Source organism: Schistocerca gregaria, chromosome 2, assembly GCF_023897955.1.
Source record: "Schistocerca gregaria isolate iqSchGreg1 chromosome 2, iqSchGreg1.2, whole genome shotgun sequence".
NCBI classification, from domain to species: domain Eukaryota; kingdom Metazoa; phylum Arthropoda; class Insecta; order Orthoptera; family Acrididae; genus Schistocerca; species Schistocerca gregaria.
Window position 1 is genome coordinate 116,790,653 of NC_064921.1, and position 21,810 is coordinate 116,812,462.

The 21,810-nt window shown below is 41.7% G+C and overlaps 1 protein-coding gene across 1 annotated transcript in view; it reads right to left on the reverse strand.

The window, feature by feature from the left end:
• Positions 1–647: 647 nt before the first annotated feature.
• Positions 648–21,810, reverse strand: part of LOC126336471 (uncharacterized) — a 582,392-nt gene continuing 561,229 nt past the window's right edge. The window contains exons 9-12 of the mRNA XM_050000210.1: positions 13,656–15,711; positions 8,986–9,133; positions 8,805–8,895; positions 648–3,784 (exon numbers count right to left, since the gene is read on the reverse strand). Of these exons, the coding sequence (XP_049856167.1) occupies positions 3,617–3,784; positions 8,805–8,895; positions 8,986–9,133; positions 13,656–15,711 (2,463 nt within the window). The 3' untranslated portion in view covers positions 648–3,616. The remainder of the gene's footprint in view (positions 3,785–8,804; positions 8,896–8,985; positions 9,134–13,655; positions 15,712–21,810) is intronic.

Consider the following 21,810-nt stretch of genomic DNA (forward strand, 5'->3'; position numbering starts at 1 on the left):
TGTAAGATTTCCTTACACTGCAATATTATTGTGTTCAATATCTTGTTCACAGGCAAAGTCATGTATGATTTCTTCGTTGGTAATTGGTTTCAAAACTATGGGTATGGTCAGATATTATTATTGATCTCTGTTCTGCCTGCTGTCCTATGGCCAATATAAATATGCAAAATTTGTCTTCTTTTGAGTTACTGTGTGTGTGTGTGTGTGTGTGTGTGTGTGTGTGTGTGTATGTATCACATTTAAAAATACTCCATGCTACAGAGAAATGGATGATCTACTACTGCAGTAGAAAAAAATTCTTACAGAGTTTTGTTTGTTTATGCATATTGCTGATTGTCTTATATCCATTTCATAACAAAACTGCCAAGCAATTCTTATGATAAAGAATCCAAACTTCAAGTGTTTGACAGTAAATATAACTGTATTTATAAATGTAATCAAAAGTTTTAATTTACACCAACCATTATCTGGAAGTACGTAATTATGAGCAATAACTTATATTGCAACTCTGAGGATCTAATTTGGCCATCAGTTTTTTTTACACTTCTGTTTCATCCATACAACAGGAATATTTACTGGAAGGAGTAGGTGTTATAAAGTAACCCTCTTAGGTATGTTTTTGAGGTGAATTAAAAAAATCACATAAATACAGATAATTCTAAGTACAATAATTTAATAAATCCTTTTTGCCTTGCTTTGTACAGACTCATCTTACAACTTTATGTCAATGGCTTAATCTTACATATTACATATATCAAACTTTCACACAACTTCTACTGCAGAATTTTCATTTTTACTTCAGTTATTAACACAAACACCACTTTTTCAAAATATACTTCAGTCAGTCAGATATCTTTACATGTTTGTGCAAACATAATTTTGACTAGCTCTGAATACTGTTCCATGACAGAATAAACATAAGCAGCTAAAAATTAAGCAATTTTTAATGTGGGATGCTAGAATGAAACCAGCTGTTACTAACCAGAAGGATAGAAATGTACTGTGCATAGAAGTAGATTGTTAGATTAAATAAAATTATATTTCTAGTTCTTAAGTACTGGATGCAGCTACTCAGCATAAAATAACTGTACAAAGAAAAAAGTTTTTACATACCCAATGCAGATAACAGGCATAAAAGAATTTTGCAAAAAAAAGAGAAATCTATTTCCTTTTGAAATAAGAGTTGAAAATAATACTTTCATGTTAGATGAAATGTTCAGCAGTTTTTGTCTATACTGTTGTTACATTGACCTTGAACAGTATTAATCAAATGAAGATTTGCAGATCAGTAAATGAGGACTGGGGCTAACTGATTTTTGATAAAGTGATTAAAATTAATTCCAGCATACTTATAATGTTTTCATCTTAAGTAATAATCTTTTAAAAGATGCAAGGAATGTCTCTCATAAGCATATGTCTCTGTACAGAGTCTGGCAGTATGGTTTGAAAGTGGTATAATCTCAAAAACTTACAGGTTAGCTAACATCATGTTGTGATGCTTACATCTACTCTTCACATTTATGATTTTAATTTCAAAATTTCTTTACTTTTAAAGACTATGTACATTGTTTATTTTCATTTTACAACATGAGGTCTTTGTGAAATTGGAACTGTTGCATTCTGTACACTCAGCTAAACAAATTTATCCTTGTAGTAATCAGTCATAGAAAGGAGCATCCATCGTTGATATCCATTATATAAAAGTAAAATAATAAGCAAGGAATTAACAGAACAACATAGTGGAATAATTCTGGATTGAAATCTAACATACTAGTCCTTCTCCTTTATAAGATAAATGTTGCATTGTTAGTTAAGGGGCATGATTATATCACTGTATCCACATCAGCCACAGAAAATTCTTAAATACACTAAGTACAACCATTATGGATCTTTACAGGAACTGGATGAATTCTTCTGATAGTATGTCCCATCAGTTTCATCAATACTCCATACCAACATGTCTCAAAAAATTGTGTTTCTCTTCTTCAACTCTGTCACAGTGGTGCACATGAAATAAAATGAAAATCTGCCATGTGACTAGTTTCTATTGGGTTATACGCATCTACCGCACATGCACACACATACAAAATAACTGCCATCATTTCAGTTTTAATAGTAGAAAATATTTCAATCAACTATAATATTAGCAATGGGTATATATGTATGTCCCCTTAAAAAGTGAAAACAATTTCTCATCACTTTCCTACTTATACTTTATAAAAGGGGTATATAAGAATAAAAAAGTGAAAGAACAATTTTCCTCCACAATTTTTCATGATAAATAAATTCTACTGTATGATTAGAAATATCAAATCACTAGTAAATACCAGGTAGTCAATTATATCAAAATATGTATAAAAGATTTACTGGGAAGAGATAATTTAAGAAATATCTGTGATCATGCATTAAGCTCAAATACACATTCCTGTTGTGAGCAAATGTCATAGGTATCTTCAGAAATAAATGTCATTATTAGCAGCAATTGAAAACCACTACAAAAATATTAACATAACTTATGAAATTTTCGTGAAAATTACAAAATAATTCTTCAGTGGCTAATATCAAAAAACCTGCTGAACATATAAAAAATTATATTACATTTCATTTACATGTTTCATAATATCAGTTTACCTGTGCCCAGCTGAGGTAACATTACCTTCAAAATAGGAAACTTTTCACTGTAAAACCTTAGCAAGTGCAAATAAACAAAATGTATATGAAATGCTGCAACACTGTCTGTTTCGAGTTAATGTGACAGTACGTTTGAACATTTTTGGATTTTATATGCCCAGATTTGTTCATTTTTGGTACTTCGTTTTTTGGCCATGTTATTTTTGAAATGGTATTTACCATACTCAAATGCAAATCAACAAATGTAAAGCATACATTGGCAATTTTAGAATATTCAAATGCCTTGAAAACAACGGAAATATTTTTTTCTTTTACGGGTGAAAACATTAGTTGGAAGTGAATTCAGATTTTCTGTTAGGATATAATAGAGACTACCTAGAATAGAAAGATAACCCATGTCGGTCACAGGTCATGACGGAAGGAGGACGCAGGGTAGCCTTCACGTTAAGGCTGAGTTGTTTCCCATTAATATAACTCGCGAAATGAAATCGGTAGCGTTCTGTAAATCCAGTAAGGTGTACGTGAGTTTATAGTCTCTTTGCTGAATAAGTCCGTGGTCGACACATATCAAAAATGGTGCTACCTGATACCAACACCACTGAACTAAATTTGCCACAAGAATGGCCACTGTAGAACTATGGCCGTTCTTTTACACTGTTACTTCTTACGCTCTCGAATGCAGTACACTTTTTGACATTAATTTGTTACATATACACAGATAGGACCCTTGCAATAGGAGAAGAACGTATTCTGAAATGGTTTTTAAGTTGGACAGGCGATGCACCTTGATACACAGTTCAAACTCTCAACAGCAGTGATCGAGGAGCTTGTTGCCTTCATCATACAATGTGACGAGCTCCTGTCAATGAGCCCAAGTTGCTGCTGAGGATGCACTGCAGTAACGCACATTCCTACAGGTACCGGAAAATGGCTTCCATCGGCAGTCGCTGACCCACGTCAGCCACAACGCAGAGCTGATGGTGATCTACTTTGTTGCGAAGTTGTGCAAGATGAGAGGCTGGTCGTCTCGTTCCTGACCTGGAGAGCCGCTCATGTAACCAGGCGACGGCGATTCGGACTTCTCTGGCACCGGCGTGATGTTGGCGTACTGCCCGCCGATGGAGCGGAGTGGGTGGCCAGCTTTATCGCCCTGCTGCAAACACACATCGAAGGGGGTAAGCTTACTACCAGTGCATCTTCCGATCAAGCCGACACTAAAAACTTCAATAGGGTGACGATGGTGGTGGAAGTGGTGCTAATAATAGCAGTGGTGTTAATGAAATTGCTGGTGGCTATGGTATTTCTAACTGAGAATACAGTGGTATTTAGTCATGTTTGGTAAAATGTTGATGTATGATTAATTATTGTTACACAAAAAGGATATTCGACAGCAATATGCACACACACATTCGAGACAAGTATGAAAACTCTGAACATAGCTGCTAAGGTTCAGTGACCGTGTCGGAATTATATTAGAACAAATAAGCCCTCGGTCACAAATATTAAGTCAAAATTGACCAGGTTTCGACGCTACTATGAGCGTCGTCTTCAGAATTAGACTAACTGTTCTAAAACATATTAAGTATATAATACATTAATAAAATTAAAGTTTGTACTGGAAAAAGATGCAGTACTTACTAATCACATATTAAAAAAGATCTACGCCGGAAAGGTGACGTCATGAATAGTTGTAAGTAAGATGGCGAGCCGCGAAGGGCTGATCGTACTTTAGTGAACAAGGGTTGCAAAAAGACTGAGGTGCCCACGTTAGAAAGTGCGGCAAGTAAACATGGTGTTGCTACGAGCGCCTGCGACTACTCGTAGCCACACCATGTTTACTTGCCCATAATATCTAACGTGGGCACCTCAGTTTGTTGCAACCCTTGTTCACTAAAGTACGAGCAGCCCTTAGCGGCTTAGATCTTTTTTTTTAATATGTGACTTGTAAGTACTGCTACTTTTTCCAGTCAGTACAAACTTTAATTTTATTAATGTACTATATACTTAATATGTTTTAGAGTACGTATCCCGTGGTCGTGCGGTAGCGTTCTTGCTTCCCGCGCACGGGGCCCAGGTTCGATTCCCGGCGGGGTCAGGGATTTTCTCTGCCTCGTGATGACTGGGTGTTGTGTGATGTCCTTAGGTTAGTTAGGTTTAAGTAGTTCTAAGTTATAGGGGACTGCTGACCATAGATGTTAAGTCCCATTGTGCTCAGAGCCATTTGAACCATATTTATGTTTTAGAACAGTTAGTCTAATTCTGAAGACGACGCTCATAGTAGCGTCGAAACCTGGTCAATTTCGACTTACTATTTGTCACAGAGGGCTTATTTGTTCTAATAGAAGTATGAAAGTTCACAATAATACAACAATTTAGTTTGCTGGTAGGTACATCAACACAAATTCTACTACACGCCCTGGCTGTTCACTATGATGAGAAAGGATAATCTGGCCACACTGCAAACGTACTGGAAGGGAGTGAGCTTATCCACTATGGATATCGTATAACTCATGATAAATGCAGCCTGTCACTTTGTTTATTTGCATGAACTAGGTATAGAATCATTTCAGAGCCATCGTTAGATGGCGTGTGCCTATATTACGTCTCTATTTACGTAGCGTAAAGCTGGATACTGGCTCCTTAACAAGAAGATGTGCAACGTTCTGAAGTGTTCACATCAGTAACAGTTATGTCACGTTATGTCAAGAAACGCATTTCTTCACTTACTGCAGCAATGAAAGCTTGTGGATGCACATTAACTATAATGACATCCATACTGAAGCAATAACCACAGAAATTCATTAGCCGCGCTGGGTAGCCGAGCGACGTTGGGCACCTTGCCACAGTTCGCGCAGCTCCTCCCATCGGAGGTTCAAAAAAAGAAAAACAAGGGTTCAAGTGGCTCTGAGTACTATGGGACTTAACATCTGAGGTCATCACTCCCATCGACCTTCGAACTGCTTAAACCTAACTAACCTAAGCACATCACACATATCCGTGCCAAAGGCAGGATTCGAACCTGCGACCGTAGTAGTCGCGCGGTTCTGGACTGAAACGCCTAGAGGCGCTCGGCCACAGCGGCCGGCTTCCAGTAATCCCTCGGGCATTAGTGTGTGTGTTGTCCTTAGCGTAAGCTAAAGTTATACTCAGTAGTGCGTAAGCCCAGGGACGGATGACCTCAGCAGTTTGGTCCCATAGGAACTTACCACCAACGAACCAACAAAAAGTCATTTCCGACACAGATTATCACGTAAATGTCAGTCAAGTCGATATATTGAAATGTTTCATATCTTCTTGTCAAAGAGCCAGTACAAAGCAATTTTCTACAAACGTAACTCCTGAGAGCCCATCTGAGTGTGAACGTGAAAAGTTTCGAAAACAAGTTGATAGAAATAATTATCTGAAATGTGAATAGCCTCAATTCTTCAAACTTTTTGCTTCGCACATTCTTCTTTGCTAATGAAAAGTCACCGCAGTCTGTCCTGTTTTTTTACACGCTTTTACTAAATTCACATGTGGATCTATGGTGCATTATTTTTGGTCAAAATTTATTTCAATTTTACTTTACCTCCACTCATCCAATTGAACTGAAATTCTGTTCCGTTTACTGGTGGAGACAGTGAAGCATCACAGTTACGTTTTGTGGAAATTTCAGGTCATAGCTCCATACTGTCGACGAACTATAATATCTGCTGTCAGATTTTACTAAAAATCGATATCCCACATTTTTCAGAGCCACTGACAAGGAACTACTAAGCGTGTGAAGATAAAAATTCAGTACATAGTATCTTTCCACAGTGTTGCATTGATTTACTTGAAACTATTTGCAGTCATTTTACAGATATGTTATTAAGAGCTAAGTTATTAGGCGTAACCTTACTGCGCACCCAACTGTTTACATTTTTAACGAGAACTGCACAGCTACGCCTCTCCATGGAAGGCCTTTGACGTCTCCGTAGTTTGAGCACCTGTGTGTAAAATTATAGTATTTGATAGCATTTTAAAATTATGCAGGTGGAGGGTTAAGCTTACACACTCTTGCCGTAAAATACAACGTACTATAGTTACTGATAGATATCATTGCTGGAGTGCAAAGTTTTTTGTCACTGCAGAATGCGTTTCACATAGATAATTGAGTAAAAGTCTAAGTAACTGTTAAAAGGTAGAACACTGGCTGAAACCAGCTGTCACTAAGCACACGTGTAAGTCACCGTACCTCCCAGTGACAAGTGGCCTTACCATGCAACAACAAAGTTGCTAACCGTGTGATTACGATATAATCTTACTCGCATCCTTGGATTCCAATGTGTCATAGTATTCTACATCTACTTCTACATTTATACTCCGCAAGCCACCCAACCGTGTGTGGCGGTGGGCACTTTACGTGCCACTGTCATTACCTCCCTTTCCTGTTCCAGTCGCGTATGGTTCGCGCGAAGAACAACTGCCGGAAAGCCTCCGTGCGCGCTCGAATCTCTCTAATTTTACATTCGTGACCTCCTCGGGAGGTATATGTAGGGGGAAGCAATATATTCGATACCTCATCCAGAAACGCACCCTCTCGAAACCTGGACAGCAAGCTACACCGCAGATGCAGAGCGGCTCTCTTGCAGAGTCTGCCACTTGAGTTTGCTAAACATCTCCGTAACGCTATCACGCTCACCAAATAACACTGTGACGAAACGCGCCACTCTCCTTTGGATGTTGTCTATCTCCTCTGTTAACCCGACCTCGTACGGATCCCACACTGATGAGCAATACTCAAGTATAGGTCGAACAGTGTCTTATAAGCCACCTCCGTTGTTGATGGACTACATTTTCTAAGGACTCTCCCAATGAATCTGAACCTGGCACCCGCCTTACCAACAATTAATTTTATATGATCATTCCACTTCAAATTGTTCCGTACACATACTCCCAGATATTTTACAGAAGTAACTGCTACCAGTATTTGTTCCGCTATCATATAATCATACAATAAAGGATCCTTCTTTCAATGTATTCGCAATACATAAAATTTATCTGTGTTAAGGGTCAGTTGCCACTCCCTGCACCAAGTGCCTATCCGCTGCAGATCTTTCTGCATTTCGCTGCAATTTTCTAATGCTGCCACTTTTCTACATACTACAGCATCATCCGCGAAAAGCCGCATGGGACACTATCTACTAGGTCATTAATGTATATTGGGAAAAGCAATGGTCCCATAACATTCCCCTGTGGCACGCCAGAGGTTACTTTAACGTATGTAGACGTCTCTCCATTAAGAGCAACATGCTGTGTTCTGTTTGCTAAAAACTCTTCAATGCAGCCACACAGCTGGTCTGATATTCCGTAGGCTCTTACTTTCTTTATCAGGCTGCTTTGTTCATCAGACTGCCACAAAATTCCGCCTTTTTTTCAGGAAGATATGCAATATTGAATTCTCCAACTATTTCCTTGTTGGTTGCATATTTCTCTAGAGATTATGTGAATTACAGCAGGAAAGCTCATTCTTTCATCAGTAACACTAGATTGCTCCAATAGTTTCTGGGTTCCACAGAACTCTGCCTTGTTACAGTAACTGATCTTGTGAAGAAGGAAGGAAGGATGATTAGGAGTTATCGTCCTGTTAACTGATCTTGGAGGTAAGTCTTAGAAACACAGTAAGGGAAAACTGAGCTGCCCAGGAAGCACCTCCATCCCCTCATCCCCCTGCCCACCTCTGGGCAATCATAAAATGACAGCACTGAAGTTACATTTGCATTGCATTCGTTCCCCGAAAAATTTCAGATGTGAAGCGAACAGACTTCCTTACGGACCAATACTGAAGAAGGATTATTCAAGTTTTAGGGGTCATGACCTGTGGTGAGTAAATGGATGTTTGAACTACGACAAAATCTCAGAAGGTTGGTTGGTTTGGGGAAGGAGACCAGACAGCGTGGTCATCGGTCTCATCGGATTAGGGAAGGATGGGGAAGTAAGTCGGCCGTGCCCTTTCAGAGGAACCATCCCGGCATTTGCCAAGAGTGATTTAGCGAAATCACGGAAAACCTAAATCAGGTTGGCCGGACGCGGGATTGAACCGTCGTCCTTCCAAATGCGAGTCCAGTGTCTAACCACTGCGCCACCTCGCTCGGTGACATCTCAGAAGGTTATATTACTATAGGTAGCACACGAATGCATATGGACATTACCTTCATGTCACCGTCAAGTATCGACCGGTCGATTAGCTGATATTCCTTTCCAGACCTCGGCCTCAGCGTTGTTGTGGCTTGTCTTCCCAATCTAGAACAATAACAAAAGAATACACTAATTTGCCAGCTGGAAAACGACGGAATAGCAGCTAGTGGAGAGCAATGAAGTCATCATACTTACAGTAGAGCGTCCTGGACGTCAGAGGAGCTGTGAGAGGAGACCGACAGCGTCTCGATGTAGTCGGACATGTCGGAGGTCCCGCTGCTTGTACTGCGAGAGTCCATGTAGGGCGCAACCACGGCGCTCTCGCCGCCCGGACTCTGGAAGCCTGCAAACAAAAGAGTTGAATTCTTACACCTGCTGGACAACAAATGGTACAGTGATGTAAGGGCCATACAGTCGTTACGTAGCGGATATGACATCCTACATTCGAGATTAATTCGTCACAAACTACAATTGAAATCTTTAAACTGTGACTGGTGCGTAGTGAATGGCACGAAAACGAATTTTTTGTGAAATTTCGTAGAACATTTTTGTTCTACATCTACATCTGCATGGATACTCTACAAATCACATTTAAGTGCCTGGCAGAGGGTTCATCGAACCACCTTCACAATTTTTTATTATTCCAATCTCGTATACCACGTGGAAAGCATGAACACCTATATCTTTCCGTACGAGCTCTGATTTCCCGTATTTTATCGTGGTGATCGTTCCTCCGTATGTAGGTCGGTGGCATCAAAATATTTTCGCATTCGGAGGATAAAGTTGGTGATTGGAATTTCGTGAGAAGATTCCGTAGCAACGATAAACGCCTTTCTTTTAATGATGTCCAGCCCCAAATCCTGTATCATTTCTGTGACACTCTCTCCCATATTTCGTGATAATACAAAACGTGTTTCCTTTCTTTGAACTTTTTCGATGTACTCCGTCAGTACTGTCTGGTAATGATCTCACACCGCGCAGCAGTATTCTAAAAGAGGACGAACAAGCGTAGTGTAGGCAATCTTCTTGGTAGATCTGTTATATTTTCTAAGTGTCCTGCCAATAAAACGCCTTCCCCAAAACATTTTCCATGTGTTCCTTCCAATTTAAGTAGTTCGTAATTGTAATACCTAGGTATTTAGTTGAATTTACGGCTTTTGTATTACACTGATTTATCGTGTAACCGAAGTTTAACGAGTTCTTTTTAGCACTCATGTGGATGACATCACACTTTTCGTTATTTAGGGTCAACTGCCACGCTTCGCACCATTCAGATACCTTTTCTAAATAGTTTTGCAGTTCTTCAATTACTACGAACTGTCACCTCTCTGACAGGAAATCACAAATCCAGTCATATAACTGATGCTATATTCCATAAGCACGCAATTTCACTACGTGCCGCTTGTGTGGTACAGTGTCAAAAGCCTTCCGGAAATCCGGAAATACGGAATCTATCTGAAAACCCTTGTCAATAGTACTCCACACTTCATGTGAATAAAGAGCTAATTGTGTTTCACATGAAGGATGTTTTCTAAACCCATGTTGACTGTGTGTCAGTAGACCGTTTTCTTCGAGGTAATTCATAATGTTCGAACACAATATATGTTCTAAAATCCTGCTGCATATCATGGGCCTGTAATTTAGTGGACTACTATTACTACCTTTCTTGAATATTGGTGAGACCTGTGCAACTTTCCAGTCTTTGGGTACGAATATTTCTTCGAGCGTATGGTTGAATATGATTGTTAAGTATGGAGCTGATGCATCAGCATACTCCGAAAGTAACGTAATTGGTATACATTCTGGACCAGAAGACTTGCTTTTATTAAGTGATTTAAGTTGCTTCTCTACTCCGAGGATGTTTACTTCAACGTTACTCATGTTGGCAGCTGTTCTCGATTCGAATTATGGAATATTTACTTCGTCTTCTGTTGTGAAGGCATTTCGGAGGCGCTGATTAGTAACTCTGCTTTGGTACCACTGTCTTCGATAGTATCTCCATTGCTATCGTTCAGAGAAGGCATTCATTGTTTCTTGCCGCTAACATACGACCAGAATCTCTTTGGATTTTCTGCCAGGTTTCGAGACAAAGTTTCTTTGTGGAAACTGTTATAGGCATCTCGCATTGAAGTCCGCGCTAAATTTCGAGCTTCTGTAAAAGATCGCCAATCTTGGGGATTTTGCGTCTGTTTAAATTTGGCATGTTTGTTTCGTTGTTTCCGCAAGAGTGTTCTAAACCGTTTTGTCCGCCAAGGAAGGTTAGTTCCGTCAACTACATTACTGTTAAAACTAATGTAGGATACATTAATTAATTCTCGCTCTTTGTTGGACAGAAAACACATGTTCACTTTAATAGAATGGTGTAAGGTAATTTTCTGCAAATAGTGTCCTTTGGCAGCTACAACCTTTTCGCACTTTCCGGTAACGGATGCTCCACTCATTTAGTCAGTTTTAGAGATCTTAAAAGTCGTGTTGTTCAGAAAGGCCATGCTGCAGGGGCCGAAACAAATAACTGGAAGGGGTTATGCCTGGTGCATATGGCGCGGGCGGGGTAAGACATCCAGTCTTGCGACATGTGGTTTGGCATTGTCAAGAAGCGGAACTCCTTTGTCACACCTCTGAGCACATTGGAGGTGTTTATCTTTAATTGCGCGATTGAAAGTGAAAAATTGTGCTTAGAACTGTTCAGCATTCACAGTTGTAGCAGTTCACGGTACACCACATCGACTACGTAGCATTTCACCACTCACCTCAGAACCATCGTCTTTGAATCATCGAATACAATCTCAGTACGCCGTGTCCAACAGAGCATGTTCTCCCTTGTCTTTTACTAGCGAACGACTAATTTCCGCAGAAGATATCTCGAGATGAAAGGAGAACTGTAACACTTCCCACACACGCTATTCTGTAGGTACAAAACATATGTTTGAGGCACGGAATAGGCATTTCCTTTTCACTCGACTCTGAAAATATAAACTTTCTAGTGTTAAAATTGATCTCGTGTCCATGTCCGCTATGCTGATCTACAACGACTATAGCCCACTCCTTATTAACAGAGAGAATTAATTTATGCTTCCATTAAGTTAACATTCTTTCACTGCAACATTAATGTGCAGCTACAAGACAAATATATAAAAATACAACCAGATAGGAAATTATTTTGCGTACGTTTCTCCAGCAGAAAACTTACATAATCACACATCACATTAGAAATGAACAAAGATTCAGTATCATCAAAACTATTCAACAGAAAGCATTATTAGTTTAAGCAGACGGAAAGAAGATCTATGTATTATTCGACAATATCTTAAACATCTTTATTTTGCGGAGGAGATTTTGTCGATACTAAAAGATTTGAGCGATGAGCAGAAGATCCTGATGAAACACGTTTGATAGCAGCATTGAAAATCAGTTGCAATAAGACTAAAATATCGTGGATTAAATTTCAAACCTGTCCGAAGTGCGTTATGAGGTAAGGACTAGGACTCTGTTGATGAGTAAATAATAGCTACTGGATCTATCTAACGTTAGTAGAGCTTTTCGAGTGGAGATCACAGCATACCCACATTACACGTAAGTGCAGCTATCGTCATCCTTCGGATTTCTGGAAACGTCTAATCATTCGTATGTCAGATATGGGAACAGATCACTCAGACAGTTGTCTGTAGTACGTAGAGTGAATACAGAACGAGTGATGACGAGACAAACTCAGAACAACAGGTGTGGTAATGAAAATAGGCACTGATCATACCAGAAGGTCTACAGCACGAGAAAATCGTGGGATTGTCTGACTGTCTTCGATGAGACGGTGCAGGAAAACACGAACCATCGGCAACAGATTACTGGAAGCTGGATTGAGATCTCGAGCTGCCATTCGTCGTTCACCACTGACACCACATCAAAGACTTGCATGATATAGAACCAGAGTCGACTGAGACACTGAATAACATTACCTCGTGTTCAGAGAAGACCCACCAGCTGCTGCAGTCATGGTGAGAGGAGCTATTAGATATTACAAAAGGACTGATTTGTCAATTGGTGAATGGGAACTGTCGGTATGTCGCAATAATAGTAGTTCCTGTTACCATACCTTTCATGATCAGGGTAAAAATGGTATTTTCCAGGAGCATAATGCAAGACCCAACACTGCAGATATCACCAGGATCAACGTGAGGTATTTACAGACACTTGAATACTCTGATGGTTCCCTTCATTTGTCACACAAAGAGCATGTCTCGGATATGATTGGAAAACCCATATTTTCTTCTAGCCTCCAGCAAGCAATGTGATAAAACATGTAGTTCAGGTATGGCAAGAAATTTGTCAAGATGACGTATGGAGGCTGTTTGTACCAAACAACATACACAAGAGTGTAATTGCGTCCAGGGGAGTCAGACATACTAATTTTGATGATGATGGACATCAGTTCCGGATGAAAATTTAATCATCTAAGAAAAGTTTTGAACATCTATACAGAGTTTGATAAATACTGAAAAGTACTTCATTATGTAACTATTTTCACTTTCTGGAAAACAACGACGTTCCATTTCTGACACTGCGTTTCCACGATCTGATAAACATCACAGACAGACGAACAATACTAGAGACTTTGTTGAACGAAACTTTCGTAATCTGTCCTCTGGGGAAGAATTACTTTCTCCTCGGTATTCACTCAATGAAATTCAGCCTGTGATACACCTTTCTAGTTTCATGTGGTTGCTCGTTCCTTGAATGGAATTGGTAGAGACTTTATTATGCGGTAACACAAAGAATAGTATATTTTTACAGTGATTTACAAAGAATGGATGTGATTTAACTACTATGCGAGGCTTTGTTAATTTGATGACAACAGAGAGCATAGTTACCTCTGGCTTTCGGACATACTGGCACTTCAGCCTCCGCCGAGGAAGACTTGGCTGGAACTTTAATCTTTTGGAACTGGAAAGTGATGTCTCTGAGAGGATCCACTGACTTGGATCTCCTCGGTAACGAGGAGTGCAAGCAGTTGGTGACATAGCCAGGATGCCTAGCTAAGCTGTACTGGTGCTTCTTCGCTGACACGGACGTCGTCAGGGGCAGCTCGAATTCGGAAAAGTCAGCTCCTCCTTGTTTCAGAGAACCGGTGGAGACGCCAGAATCATTGGAGCTGGACGAGTCGCGGTTATTTCCGGACTTGCAAGGAACGCTCGACGACCGCCGAATGTGGACTGAAGCTGGTACCGCAGTGTGAGACCCCTTCGGTTGTTCCGATATTGGCAGCTCGCAGTTGTTAATGCTGGGTCGGCGAGAGCTGGGCACGGATTCGTCGGAGCTCCCTGGCTGGCTTGCAGCAATAACTGCCTCTTCCTTTTGTCTGGATGAGGCGCCATCAGGTTGCGGAGATTCCTTGTGAACTTCACATGCCGATGAGACTTCACTCTCTGTAGTGGATATCATTTCAGTCTTTGGATCGCATTTATGGAACATAGCGTTCGCGCACAACCTCCTCACTGGAGCCGGTGACATCTTTGACTGAATAACGCTGTTTACGTCTTCTAGAGCCTCTGGGTTTCTCGAATCCGCGGAACTCGATCTTTTCCTACAAACCACTTGGTGCGACCGCTCGTCGGATTCGGCAAGCCGCTGCTTTAGGTACGGGCTCATCATCATGGCTGCGCCAGGTACTCTGTGGTACTCCAACTCCGACCTCTTACAGCATTTGTCGGCAGACTGAGTTATTGGGCTGGCCAGACTGGGGATGCTAGCGGACTTTTCACTGGACAGGTTGCACATACCTCTCTGGTGCGCGCGCTTGAGCAGATCATTCTTTGCAGCAGTGGCCCCGCTAGGTACTGGAGACATCGGAAGATAACCTGGATGGTTTATACCTGCTGATCCGGTGCTCGGTCCCGCTGAACCGTTCTTTGCAGGTTCCATCATCAGGTAGTCGTCTTGCGCGTTGGCACTTGCTGCTTCTGCACTCTCTGTCAGTGCTGAAATACGGCAGTCGCCGTCGCTTCCGGCACTCATTGGGCCAGACAGAAAAGCGTGACACTCGTGGCCACATTTACTGCACACCATGATCTCGTGAGTGCCGTAGTGTGTCGCGAATTCTCCCGAGGAGGGCTCTTCACACTTCTGTGAACATGTGGCGCCAGAAATTCCACTATCTGAGGCGTCTTGATTCATACCTGCCCTCATCAGCACGTCTTTGGCATTCTCGTAGTACTCTAGTGAGTGGGCGAAGTCTATATTTTCGTAATTCGTATCAATCTGGCAGAATTCGTCTCCAGTTGTCTGTTGTTCGCCAGCCGTAGAACACTTCGAACTCTCTCCCTCTATATCGACATTCACGTAGTTCGACTGGGAGGAATTCTGTTCTGCGTCCTCCGCGGTCACTCTGGGACATGTACAAGGCCCCTGGCTGCAGGATGGTGAGTGTTTCCTGCTCTTCTTGGACTTATCCACAGTCGCGTAGATAGCTATCTCTCCGCTCGTGTTGACAACTGGCATCTTGCCCTCGCCGCTGAGTTTCACCTTCTGGATAGGAACACCAGTGTTCTCAATGCCGTTGCCACGCCTGCAGTAGGGCAACATCATTAGGTTCTCCGCCCAACACATCACTTTCTGGCAAGGGCAGTTGGCAGGAGCGCTCTCTGACTGATCTTCGTGTTCCATGACGAGTTTGGTAGTCTCGACCAAAGACGTGACCAGGACAGACTTCTTGGACAGCTTAATGACACACCCACAGGGCTTACGCAGAGTTTTCACACTGGGCGGTACGTCATAGTTGCCGTACTGGTTCGTGGTGATCTCCATTTCAGTCGTCGATGCCAGGGAATCTTTGATGCTCTTCGGAGTGTCGTAATACTCTTCTGTGGTACTCGTGCTTAGTGACGATCTGTTCAGGGTATCACTTTGTCTCGAATCTTCTTTCGTCTCCTAGGAAAAGCAAATAAAACAGAGCACGATAAAAACTTACTCCTGTATATACATAAAGCATAAGAAATATTATGATGCAATATAGTTTTGGTCACGAAAATATTGTCGACCAGAGCAAGAACAAATGGGTAAATATCTTTTAGGTTTTGAGCTGTATCATAATTAATATTTTAATGTGTATCGGAATAAGTAATGGTCTGTAACCAGGACATTAGTTTAAAAACGAATACATGAATGATACATATGTGCTAACCCATGGTGATGGCGTGGACAGAAACAAGTCAAAAAGCTTTTGTGTGATTATCAATAATGTACAATAGCCTGATATCAGTGTTTCCATTTGTGTTTTGCATTGTCGTCTTTTTAATTACTTTCGTATGGATTATCTCTCGATAGGTTTGAGGGTGTTGATTGGAGTTGGGAAGCGGTTGATAATTTTTAGTTCAGTGCAAAGGTACGTCTAGTGGGTTAACGACTAATCTCAGAAATGTGTTTCAGGGTCAAAGTAAGGCTGTTGACTCTTCTGACAGCAATGTAAGGGGCTAATAGATGAAGAAAGGTAATCATGTTGGCTAACAAAATGTGGGGACGGTTTCATGTGTCCTTCTTCGATCATATGGAGGAAAGAAACTTTCATTATTTCCATGTAGCAAGGTTGTGCAACAAAGAATTTTGTTCTGTTTTTGATCTTAGGTACATCTTCCCGAAAACTGTACCATTAATTATCTGCAGGTTCTGTGATGTATTATGAGAGGACTCTCGTAACAGCTTCCGTGCTGGAACGTTATTAAGCACTAGCACAATACTCAGTGTTTGCCAGATTACTTATTTGTCCTAATATTAATACTGGATAGGAAAACCAGGACAGAAATCATCAGGACTATCACCAATCAGACTAACGCCACAGTAAACTATGGATATGACGCGCATATCGTTCGTTTCTCTATTATTTTTTCCGACACTCACTACTCCTACGGATGCTACGCCCCTATAGTATATTTTATCATATTTTAAGTGGGACATGTGCCAAGATCGTTATAACTAATTCAGATGTTCCAGTTACGCATATATGTCACAAAGGCCTCACCATAGCTCCAACAAATCGGGATGTTGCGGGTGTCTCACACAAATAGTGCATTTTCCTATATCTGAGTAGTAAGATTTGTTGAAATGTTAGTCAATTATGCTTTTATATTACTACTTCCCTCCACACATCTCAGTTCAAACGTCCAGTTTAGGAGCGATAGGAATGTCCTACTCACACAGAAGATATTTTCCGCCATTTAATGTATCACATGTGTATCAAGTGGCGTTTGCATGTGTTCTGGATTTACAGAGTTACGCTTTAGATATCACTGTTTCCGATCGCCACACCAACCTCTGTGGGTTAAATGTCTTAGTGTTTATCACCAATAAGCCCAAGTGAAGTTGAAAATCATGGAAATGGAAATGTAGTTCCGTTCTGGATTTTTTTTTCAGGACACATTCCACACAGCATTACTCTGTCCCAATAGATATTAGGGATGTCTTACCCTAGACAGTCAGATACTATATAGGTGCATTTTTGAAGTGCTCAGCGAAGGCGGGTGGTTGACACCGAGGGTACTGCCAAATTATGGCACAGGGCAGGCGGGAGGTGTTAGCCGGACCCTTTGCCATTTTATTCACTCATTTGTGAATGTTGCACCTCACCGTGGTTATCCCATATAGGAGGGTTTGAAAGAGGAGGGTTGTAATGCTTAAGTATTCTTCGCTCCTTGCGATCACGTTCAGATTTCGTCGAATGGTTCTGAACAGTTTTTAGTGGTTATACTCTGTCCGCCAGAGCAAAAATAGCGGTCGCACTGAACTTCAAAGGAGTGGGACCACGTTCAGTGGGGTAGATGGCCCATGACGTCCTCAGGGTAGGATTTAAGCACTCTGCAAGTGTCAGGAAAGTCAAACGTTATCAATAATATCGTGCAGTTGCTCATCACACTGTGAACTGTTGTTCTCGACAGCAAAATGGAGGAACCGACGGTCCAGGGAAAAGGGTGGGTTTTTTACGCCCTTTATGCCACCACATAGGGTCTTTTCGTGTCTATTCTGAGCGGCTGTGTGCCTGAAGTATTTTCCTCGGCCACCCAAAGGATAAAAGCGTGAGGCCATGCATTATTTTAAAGTTAAGTATTTCATCTTGTTCAAGTTATAAAAAAGCTATTTATTTAATGTTTATCTTGTTTTCTTATGAAACCCCAGAAGCACTTACGAATAAACTGTATCAAGTTCGATTGATTTTGTTCCAGACAACCCACGTTTATGCTTACAGATAATCATTTTCCCACCCCAACCAAAATAATTAACAATGATATACAGGGTGAAAAGTATTTAAACCGACAAACTCTGGGAGGTTGTAGGGGACATCAAAACACATATTTTTCCCTAATGCCATTTTTTCCTATATGGAGTATTTAAGCCGGTAGAGGAAGAGTTCTCTGTAGGAAATTAATTAAACCAACAAACACTTTTGTAATTTTTTAATGACCAAGAGACAACACATTAACACAACGCAATTTCAATTACAGTAGATTTTCAAAAATGCCTCCATTGTCAAGTAAACAAAGGTTACACCGTCGGGTAATGTTCTATCTGACATATTGTGTCCTGAATTGCTCCTGCTGGTACTACTATCCGGGCAACCAGATCCTCTTCTGATGCAGCAGGAGTTGCATAAACAAGGTTGCGCATCTGTCCCCACACAAAAAATTCCAGAGGGCACATATCTGGGGATCGAGCAGGCAATGGTACAGGACCACCTCTGACAATCCACGATTCTGGGAACCGTCGGTCGAGGAATCGACGCACACGATGACTGAAATGTGCCGGCGCCCAGTCATGTTGGAACCACATGCGTTGTCTTGTACGGGGCGGGACGTCTTCCGGTAATTATGGCAATGCTCTGGCTGGAAAATTGTAATAGCGCCTGCCATTTAATGGCCTAGGTAGCAGATACGGCCCAGTTAAACAGCCCCCAGCAACACCGACCACACTTTAACGAAGAACCGCACTTGATGAGCGCTAGTAACTGTGGCATGTGGGTTATCCTGCACGAGTGCTGATTGAAGGATCCCTCTCCACATGCTGCAAGACAGCTTCCTCAACTTACAGCGTTCTTACCGTGCGACGGCGTCCCTGTCCAGGTAATCTGCAAAATGACTCGGTATCACGCAGACGTTGGTACACAGCAGCAGAGGCCGTATGATGCGGGATACGGCGATTAGGATATTGTTGTTGGTAAACCCACTGTACAGCTCGTCCGTTGTGGTGCGCTTCGTAGTACTCACCAACCATGTCAGTGTACTCACTCCAGGTGTATCGCTCCATTAGTAAACAGAGACAATGCACTACTGCACTGGTGGACAGCAGTTGCCTACAACTGAAGAGCGTAACACGCCCTCTAAGAACTGAAGATGGTAATACAACCTCTAACAACTGAAGAGCGTAATAAGGCCTCCGCCGGTTTAAATAATCCTGATAGGAAAAAATGACATTAGGGAAAAATTCTTGCTTTGATATCCCCTACAACCTCCCACATTTTGTCGATTTAAATACTTTCCACCCTATATTAGCACTATGTCGTATGTGTGTCAAGTTTGGTTCACATTGCTCCATCCATTCCACACCTTTTCCTAATATGTTACATTGCTGTGCTTTTATGTTATTCCTTCCCTATACATGTCACCAACCAAGTGCTCAATTTATGAGTGGTAGGAATGTCCTAGTAAGACAGTATACTTCTTTCCCAGTTTGTATGTTATATGTGTTTCAAGAGACTAGTCTGTGTATATACTGTAGAGGAGTGGTAGGAATGTCCTGCTCCGACAGCATATTCCTTCCCGAGTTAGTATACTATACGTGTATCAAGCGACCGGTTTGTGTGTATACAGTATTTAAACCGACAAACTCTGGGTGGTTGTAGGGGACATCACAACAAATATTTTTCCCTAATGTCATATTTTCCTATGAGGATTATTTAAATCGGTGGAGGTCGTATTACGCTCTTCAGTTGTTAGAGGCCGTATTACGCTCTTCAGTTGTAGGCAACTGCTGTCCACCAGTGTAGTAGTGCATTGTCTCTGTTTACTAATGGAGCGATACACCTGGAGTGAGTACACTGATATGGTTGGTGCGTACTACGTAGCGCACCACAACGGACGAGCTGTACAGTGGGTTTATCAACAACAATATCCTAATCGCCGTACCCCGCATCATACGGCCTCTGCTGCTGTGTACCAACGTCTGCGTGATACCGAGTCATTTTGCAGATTATCTGAACAGGGACGCCGTCGCACGGTAAGAACGCTGCAAGTTGAGGAAGCTGTCTTGCAGCATGTGGAGAGGGATCCTTCAATCAGCACTCGTGCAATTGCACGTAACATGGAGACGAATCAGACGAATGTAAGAACAGTCCCTCGAGAGAAATTGTTACGTTCATTTCACTTACATTGTGTTTACCTGGAACCAGTTGATTATCCACCCAGAGCACAGTTTTCGTAGTGGTATCTGGAACAGTGTGAAATGCATCCTACATTTTCATCCTCCGTGTTGTTTACCGATAAAGCAACGTTCGGGAGTGATGGAGTCTTCAACATGCACAATTCGCATGTTTTGAGCGAGGATAACCACATGCCGCAGTTACTAAAGCTCATCAAGTGCGGTTCTTCGTTAATGCGTGGGTGCCGGCACGAGTGGCCGAGCGGTTCTAGGCGCTACAGTCTGGAACCGCGCGACCGCTACGGTCGCAGGTTCGAATCCTGCCTCGGGCATGGATGTTTGTGATGTCCTTACGTTAGTTAGGTTCAAGTAGTTCTAAGTTCTAGGGGACTAATGACCTCAGAAGTTAAGTCCCATAATGCTCAGAGCCAGCCAATGCGTGGTTCGGTGTTGTTGGGGACTGTTTAATTGGGCCGTATTTGCTACCTAGGCCATTAAATGGCAGGCACTATTACAATTTTCTCGTCAGAGTGTTGCCAGAATTGCTGGAAGACCTCATGCTCTCTACAAGACAAAGCATGTGGTTCCAACATGACGGGGCACCAGCATATTTTAGTCGTCGTGTGCGTCGATTCCTGGACCGACGGTTCCCAGAAAAGCCTGCTCGATCCCCAGAAATGTTCCCGATGTACTTTTCTGTGTGGTGAGATGTGTACGTAGTTCCGCGTAGTCAGCGCGTACACAACTTTACCAAGTGAGTGCGCCCCGCTAAGCACAACAGCGCAGGCGCAGTACTCGTGCATCTCCGCACTATGAGATGGCGCTGCCTTAGAGACAGACCAAATTCTGCTTCCGCCGATCTGCGCATTAATATGTAACGCAGTCAGTGAGATTTCTGCTAATGTAGAGTCTTTTCTCCTCGCGGATCACACTCGCGCAGTGATACGTGAAGGCTCGAGGTATTATAACGAGTGTACAGACCTCCGATTAGTCAGTCTGCATTAGTCTGCATTTCTCTGTATCAGTCTATAGTCAAGTTTCAGTCTACGCCTAATAAGATTATCATATTCCTATACATAGCCATGAAGAGAAATGTATAGACACTTTGTCAAGTATCAGAGATATGTGAGAATAAGATTAATGTACCAAGACCAAAGGAACTTCAGATTATCAATTGTAAACAGCACCCAGAATCAAGTTACATAATGTCTATATTTTTTATTATTTTAATAAATGTGTGTGAAGATTAATCAAGTTATGTTTAAAGTTGGTCACCGTCAATCTGCTACTCTAAGCGTGCAAGTGGCATTTCTATCGTCTGACCTAACGGCAGAAGATAAACATACTACAATACGACCACGAGACATGTTGCTGACACTCGCCTACTTCGCTAGAGCGACAAGTCACATAATCTGATGGAGTGTGTACCGAAGGTCTTACAGTACGCACACCACAGGGGAGATGCACAACATTGTTTACGTAATTCGTGTTGCATCAGAAAAGGTCTGGTTGTCCGGATAGTAGCAGCAGCAGGAACAATTCAGGATACTCCTGGGATTTTTGCCACACAACATGATCCGACGATATAACCTTTGTTTACGTATCAGTGGAGGCATTTTTCAAAAT